We start from the raw sequence: 7842 nt of genomic DNA, 5'->3' as shown, positions 1-7842 counted from the left end.
ATTAATGTGTAGATTTTGATTTCTAAGAATTTTAGAATGGTAGGTTAAGCGCGGAATGTGTATTCTACATATTTGTAGAATACTCCTATTTACGTAGATCACGTATTCTAAACATTGTAGATTCAATGAAAAAAGTAGATTTCGTTTTCTACTTCGTAGAATATCATTTCTACTTTTTTTAGAACATAATCTGAAATTTATAATTTTAACTTTTTTATAACTGGAAAATATACCATTAAGTTCATATAGGTATTTTAACAAATGTTACTATTTTTCCAAATTTTTTTTGTTTGTAAAACTATTTATTAAAATTATTTTCATAAATATTAAAGGGTATTATAGGAAAATATGACACAAAATATAGATTAGTCTAAAGGGACATAGTTACTATTTTTTTGCTCTAAAAAAACAGTTTTCCCAAATTAAAAATGAGTTATTTAGGAGATTTCCCTTCTTTAAATAATAGTTTAGTACTCATCCCTTTCACCTATTATGAATGATACATGTATATTCGGTATGCCAAGAAAGTTAAAAAAAAAATTTGTTTAGTATATTCAGCAAACATGTATCATCATCACATAAGACAGACCAACAACACCCTTTTATCCTTGAAGAAATCTTTTACACCAAATCTCTGTCTATGAAATATTTGTTTGGAGAGAACAAAAGATGGAGGAGAGCAGAAGAACAGAACAAGTTGATTTATTGCAGAGGTTGAAAAAATTGACAGTTTCTTTGGTTTGTTGTCTTCCATTGTCTCTTCTAGGGCTTCTTCTCATGCTTCTCTTAATCTACAACAGCTTCTCTGCCTTCTCCCTTCATTTTGATCCAATCCCACCCAAATCCACTCTTTCACTCAATTATAACCACCACCAGGTTCTTCATCATCATCCATCATTATCATCATCATCAAGGTCAACTTTAACATCATCATCTAAGTCAGATTCTTCAATGTTGCTTGCGGTGAAAGAAACCTCTTTAGGGTTCGTACAAAAGCAGAAAGTTTCGCCAATAAAGACAGAGAGAAGGACAAGGAGACGGAAGAGAAGAAACGGGTTAACACCCGCGATGACACAGAAGCCACAAGGCAAATCAAGGCAGAAATTCAAGACGAGGATCAAGTCATTCTTGTCTGAATCCTCATGCGAGTCCCTGTTCTTCATGATCTGGATCTCCTCCTTAGAATCTTTTGGTGAAAGAGAACGGTTCACAATAGAGAGTCTCTTCAAGTCTCACCCAAATAGCTGTCTGATCCTGGTCTCAAACTCACTCGACTGTGAGCGAGGAACACTCATCTTGAAACCCTTTACAGATAAAGGGCTTAAAGTGCTTGCGATCAAACCAGACTTCACTTACATTTTCAAAGACACGTCAGCGGAGAAATGGTTTGAAAGATTAAAGAAAGGAATGTTCAGTCCAGGAGTAATTCCATTAGAGCAGAACCTCTCTAACATTCTAAGACTAGCCTTGCTTTACAAGTTCGGAGGGATCTACTTAGACACAGATGTTATAATCCTCAAACCTCTCACCAGTCTCCACAACGTAATCGGAGCACAAACAGTTGATCCAGTTACAAGGAAATGGAGCAGGCTCAACAACGCGGTGCTCATCTTCGACAAGAACCATCCTTTGCTTAAAAGCTTCATCGACGAGTTCTCAAGAACCTTCAACGGTAACAAATGGGGTCACAACGGTCCATACTTAGTGTCAAGAGTGGTTGCAAGATTCAACGTTTCTAACTCTTCCTGGGATATGGGATTCTCTGTTCTTCCACCGTCTTCGTTTTATCCGGTGGATTGGACTAGGATCAGTGGATTTTACAGAGCGTCCGTGAATGGGAGGGAGGCAAATTGGTCACATAAGAGACTTATGCATTTACGTAAACATAGCTTATCTGTTCATCTTTGGAACAGAGAGAGTAAGAAGCTTAGGATTGAAAAAGGTAGCATCATTCAAAAACTCATGTCTGATTCTTGTATCTTCTGTAACTCTTCATTTTTACATTAGTTTTTTTTTGTCACAACATTTTTACATTAGTAAAACAAGAACATGCAAAGTAAATTTCCCACAAGAGAGAGAGATATAGACAAAAGACAATTATATCTGCATGATGTTAACATACAAATTTGCTGTTCTATCTGCCACTTTTGAGGAGCCCTACAAAACAAGCAATGTGTTATGTGTATTTTCTAGATCCGAAGTCTGTTTCTTCTAGTTATTTATGGCGAATTTTAGGGGTAAATCCGTCTTTTAAGTTTTGCTTATCACAAACGCAGCACATAAGGTTAGATATCCAAATGCAACTGCACTGCTCAGTATTAGAGCATGCTGGCTTCAGCCAATCCCTTCTATTCGCATACCAACTTAGAGTAATGAGATAAATATTGTAATCTAAGATGATATCTTCATCATATTTAAAAGCCACAAGTAGGTTGTGATTCCTATTAGCCTCGTTATCATCAACTTTTCGCTAAATTCTGTTAATAAATATCATTTCTTTTGCCAGGTTTTGTCATCACCATTTCGACTTGTACCTTACAACTAGAATTAAAGAAAGAAAAGAAGTTTATAACAACAAAACCATATTACATATTGTGGCAACGCAATGGTCTTCCTTGACTCAAAAGGTTTTTATAGGTTTTCACTAAAAAACTCTGCACCTCTGAGCTCCCATGAAACCTCTAAATCCTAGTCTTTTTGGGTGGGCTTCAAAGTTACAAACTCAAAGCCAAAACAATAGGTTAAATATTATACATATACTTTTATTTTTTATCATTCCATATCAAACATTTTGGAATATTTTTAGGTGTTTAGAAAGGCAAAAAGGATTAGTAGTTGGGTAACTGTGATGATTCAAAACGATGGAATCATCAAGGGTTCTGAGTATCAGTTTGGATCTCATGAGCCAACTCTCTGGTTAAAGAATCAGCTCGATCGTCGTGTCCTCCAGCAAATGTGTAGACTTTGAATGCAAACTGAAATGACCTCCACAACATTTTAGCACATCCTACTGTCTTCTTAATGCTAGGCTTTGCATCAGGTGACACAAGCTTTTCATCTCTCTTTTCCTGTGAATTTTAGGTTGATCAGATAAGAACTTTGGTTTTAAAAATACTTAAAAATAAAAGGTTCATATTTTTTAGCTGTTTAATTACCTTCAATGCGAGTTCCATGCAGTTTGATGAGATATCAACCATTGTCTCCTTGATCTGAAGAAGTATATTGAAGTCAAAGTGGATGTTGTGGCTCTTGAATTTCTTAGCTTCTTCATCTTTGGTTCGGTCCAGCGTGTCGATGTCTCCTTTGATCTGTTTATTTTGAATCTTTTAGTTACATGATGTTGTTAAAATGGTTTGAAATTTTAAGTAAACTAGTTACCTTTGTGAAGTAACGTTCTACTTGATCAAGAAGCTGAACCAAAGGAGGTTCTATCTTCCAGTTCTGTAGCTCGGTGATCACTCCGTGCAGCTTCGAGTACAATGCAACTGCCATTCTTATTGCTTCCAGTTTCTTTTGCGGAAACCCTTCGCATCGCGCAAGAACCTAATAGTTTCAAAACATTATCAGAATCAAGAATCACAAAAGCAGTGGACATAGAAGTGATGGGAATAAGATGTTTGAAATGTTACTGACCTGTGTCTCATCTGTAAGTTTTTCAAGAACTGATTCGACACGGCGGTGGAAGCTAAGAAGCTCAGTCATGTCTTTAGTCTGGAACTTAGTGATCTCAACCTTCAGCTCGTTGATTGATTTCATGTATTTAGCAACATCTTCTTGAATCTGCTGAAAATATGCAGACTTCTTTGTGATCTCAGCAAGAGCATCAGCCATTCCTTGCTTTCCGCCGGCGGGAGCGCTTCCGACTCCGGCTTTTCTTCCACTTCCGCTACCTTTCTTTGCCTCGGTATCACGACCTTCTACTTTCCCTTTAAGGATTCTGTATAGGTTCCCTAACTGGGTGGATCTTTTTAGTTTAGTAGCTGCTTTCTTGGGTCGCAAGCTTCTTGCTGCTCCTGGAGGTGGCGGTGGACCAGCTGCTCCTGGAGGTGGCGGTGGAGCAGCTGCTCCGTTTGCCACACCCATTCGAGGTGGTGAAGGAGGCGGTGCTGCTCCGTTTGCCATAGGAGGTGGTGGCGGAGGAGGTGAGGCTCCCTTTGCCATAGGAGGTGGTGGTGGAGGCGGTGGTCCACCACCGGCTCTATTCGATATAGGCATTGGTGGAGGTGGTGGTACTATGTTTTGCATCGGTGGAGGAGGAGGAGGAGGTGGTGGTGGTGCAGCTGCAGTCCGTTGAGGTGGGGGAGGCAGTGGTGGCGCCACTGTGGTTCTTGGAGGTGAAGGCGGCGGTTGTGGGGCCGCCACAGCTGCTGGAGGAGGAGGCGGTGGAGGTGCAATAGAGCCTTGTAAAGGCATAATGGAAGGTGGAGATGGTGGCAGTGGCGGAGGAGGTGGGATTGATATTATGGCCACCACGTCAGCCTTTGCAATCAGTGGTGGTGGCGGTTGAGAAGCTAAATATACAGATTTTGTAGTGGATAGAGGAGGAGGAGGAGGAGGTGGTGGGGGTGACAAAGATGCTGGTGCAACTTCAGATTTCACTGAAGCATTGAGTTTGGATTCAGATGTTGAATCCAGTGTAGAGACTTTCATGAATGTATCTTCTTGCTTATCAAGAACAACAGATTCTTCTGTCTCCATCTTCACATCAATGTCATTCGTCTTCATCTTGTTCTCTTCAACAGCATTAACCTCTTCTTCTCCATTGCTTTGGTTTGGTTCCTGAGCTTCTTTCTGTGACAAAATGTGAATAGCGAGCCGCTTAACATCGATAGGACTGAGCTTCTCAAGTGCTTGAACTCTCATATTCCACAGAAGATGTGATGCAGAGTTTGCAAAGTCTCCAACTTTACCAGGCGAACCCATCATCATTGGTTCTGGAAGGACCGATCTTGGCGTGATTGGTGAGCCGCAGAATGAGCTTCTGCTATCGGAGAATGAATCAGATGGAGATAAAACTCGACTGCTCGATGTTTTGGCAGTCCTTGGACTAGTCAGCTCTTTCTTCTCTTCTTCTTCATCAATCTCCATCATATCAAACCTCTCTTTTGACATCTTGATCAGTCCATCTAATGCTGCTAACACCTTTTCCACTGGAAAGGAAACATAACATTTTAAAAAGTTTGAATTTCAAGATCTTGAAATGATTTTCTTGTGAATGTAACGTTTATTATTACCTAGTCGATCGGACTGATTCTTTCCAACGCTGCTACTCCAATACTTAGATTTAGCTATCCATTCCGGGTTATCGATCCATGAATCTCCAATGGATTTCAAAGCATTGAAGAAATGGTCAAGAACCTATGGGAAAAACAATTGATCATACTCAAGTTATATGAACTAAGGACAGAGGAAGGCATATATATTCAGATCATAGTTTTGAATACCTTATCGACATTTGCACGTCTAATTTCAGAGATATGTGAGCTGCGGATAATCTCAGGACAAAGATTTTGGAGATCTTTCATTGTATGCATCACCATCTATCCAACAACAAAAAAGGATGTGAGTACAAAAAATATACACTATTAATAAAAAGGATAGCTAACTTTGTGGTGTACTCACATCGGTTATTGAAGGAGAACCCTCGAGAGGAGCAAGGTCAATGATGTCTCTAAAGGTAACGATCTTTCGGCGAAGCTCGACCATAAGAATAAAGTTTCCTGTCCATTTAGGTGAGCTGGTTGTCTTTGGGCTCTTAGCTTCTCTAATAGAAACATTCTTTAGGATGCCCATAGGCGAAGAAACACGTCTTGATGATAATGATGATAGTTGGCTCCCAGATAATATTGTCTTAGATGATCTAATCGGTATAGGTGAAGAAGGTTTTGGTGAAGAAGAAGAAGATGATTTATCATCCTGCTTCTTAACCTTGCTAAGTTTAGGTGACGCTTGGCTTTTTACTGGCTGAAAATTGTTATTATGAAAAACTGTTAATTAGTTCCTTTTTTATTCATCATCATGTAATCTGATGCTCTAACATGGTCTAGACGAATGCTTATAAAAATCTGGTACACATAATAAGTCAAGAGACAATAAACTTATTAATCCAAGACTTTTCTATGAATCATTTATATGATTTCCTGAATACATGAAAGGACTTTGTGCATATGAATAATCAAAATCAATCAAGAGAAATTTAGCATAAAATCAATCAAGAAAACAAGAGCACTTTTACCTGTAACTTGCTCGATGATTTACGACCGAACAACATTGTTTGGATGTCCAAACAGCCTCCGGCTGTCATAACTTGCCGGCAACTCCAACTTTATAATGTAACAAAAACTATATTTTTTACGGGTTTCTGTTGAAATTTTCAAAATAAAATATGATTATTTACAGACTTATTCAAAGCCTTACAGCTGAAGAAATTAATATAGAATAACATCAGAATCGTGCAGGGCAGGTTTAATTAGGGTTTGAGATTCAATTCAAGAGCGACTTGTTGGCTGTGGGACTTATGGAACTTTCTCAAAGAGAGAGCCAAAGGAAAACAAATGTTGAATCTGTCTTATTTAAGGGCAAATGTTCTCTAACCCCTTCCTAAACCTATGTCCTTTTTTTAGTTTGTTTTGTTCTGTTTTTTTCTCTTATCTGTGTGATTTACTAATTATATAATTTATCGAAAAGGTAGTTAAAAACGATTGAATTCCTATAGCCATTCTGTTTTTCTGGAGACTAAACTTTGTAACAGAAAACAAAATTTTATCTTCTTTCAAGTAACACAAAAAGAAAGCAAAGCAATGTATGACCTGCACAATTGGTGCTTCAATTTAAAACAAAAAAGATTTCGTTAACATACATACTCCTTCCATTTCTAAATGATCCATATTTTAGAAAAATTTTGTTTCTAAAAGATCAATATTTTACATTTTCAATGTATGTAATAATGTCAAATTGTAAACTTCAAAAACATTAATTGTGTTTACTAAATTTTGATTGGTTAAAAATCATAGGAAATAGCTAAACACGGAAAGTAATACATTTATTATCAAAAATTTACGTGTTTTCTTAATAAGTGTGAAAACTCTAGGATTATTCCGAAACGGAGGGAGTATTATTTATTGTACAGGTAAGACATTAAACAATATCACATACCTCTCAACACGATTTGCAGCTATAGTGACGGTGAGCTTCTTGATTACAAACTATATAATCAGTATCCCTAAGATTTATATTATTTTTTCTCTCAAAAGTTGCTAATATATCAAACTCATCTTCGCTCACAAAACATATATAGTATGAATGTACAAGAGGTAAAAAATCGGAGTTTTTGTAAAATTGACCTACAACTTAAAGTCAAACACAAAACTAACCTCATTTTTTTGAAAATTGGTTTTGCCCTATTCACCCCACAAGTTCATATAATTTATGAAAATGCCACAATTTTTTTTTTCTTTTCGAAAATGACATCTTTACTCTCTCACCCTCATCATCTTCAAGTAATTACAAGATTGTCATTGTCATCAATACCACAACCACCATGAACAACCAATTTGAAGCTCTTAATGCTCCCAAAATCGATTTACCCTTCTTTTTTTTTCCATTCTTGTGAACTAAACACAACATATCTCTCACTTTCTCTCCACAATGAGCTAAAAAAACCCAAGATTTTGATTCTAAAATTTTTATGGTTCATAGAGTCATAGAAGCTAACGATTCTGGGTGGGTGACTTTCGTTTGTGATTAATTAAGTAGTCATAGGTTAGTTTTGCAATTGAAAAAAAAAATTCAAGATTTAACTATATACAGACGACTTATAATTCAGTCGTCCACGAGACGACT

At 37.3% G+C, this 7842-nt stretch overlaps 2 protein-coding genes across 2 annotated transcripts; one reads left to right on the top strand and one right to left on the bottom strand.

The window, feature by feature from the left end:
• Positions 1-605: 605 nt before the first annotated feature.
• On the top strand, positions 606-2007 carry LOC106317240 (uncharacterized protein At4g19900-like). Its single transcript, XM_013755091.1, has one exon. The coding sequence runs from the start codon at positions 670-672 to the stop codon at positions 2005-2007; it is 1338 nt and encodes a 445-aa protein (XP_013610545.1). The 5' UTR covers positions 606-669.
• Positions 2008-2594: 587 nt separating this feature from the next.
• LOC106316130 (uncharacterized protein At4g04980-like) lies at positions 2595-6395 on the bottom strand. The gene is made up of 8 exons (XM_013754002.1): positions 6236-6395; positions 5623-5964; positions 5445-5540; positions 5235-5358; positions 3634-5150; positions 3379-3543; positions 3156-3308; positions 2595-3068 (listed from the first exon to the last, which is right to left on the bottom strand). Exons 1-8 carry the CDS (start codon positions 6302-6304, stop codon positions 2871-2873), a joined length of 2664 nt encoding a protein of 887 aa, XP_013609456.1. The 5' UTR covers positions 6305-6395; the 3' UTR covers positions 2595-2870.
• Positions 6396-7842: the final 1447 nt, after the last annotated feature.

The sequence above is a fragment of the Brassica oleracea genome, chromosome C9, assembly GCF_000695525.1.
Source record: "Brassica oleracea var. oleracea cultivar TO1000 chromosome C9, BOL, whole genome shotgun sequence".
In the NCBI taxonomy this organism is placed as follows: domain Eukaryota; kingdom Viridiplantae; phylum Streptophyta; class Magnoliopsida; order Brassicales; family Brassicaceae; genus Brassica; species Brassica oleracea.
The sequence above is the reverse complement of the archived record's forward strand: the minus strand, read 5'-3'. Positions and strand labels throughout refer to the sequence as shown.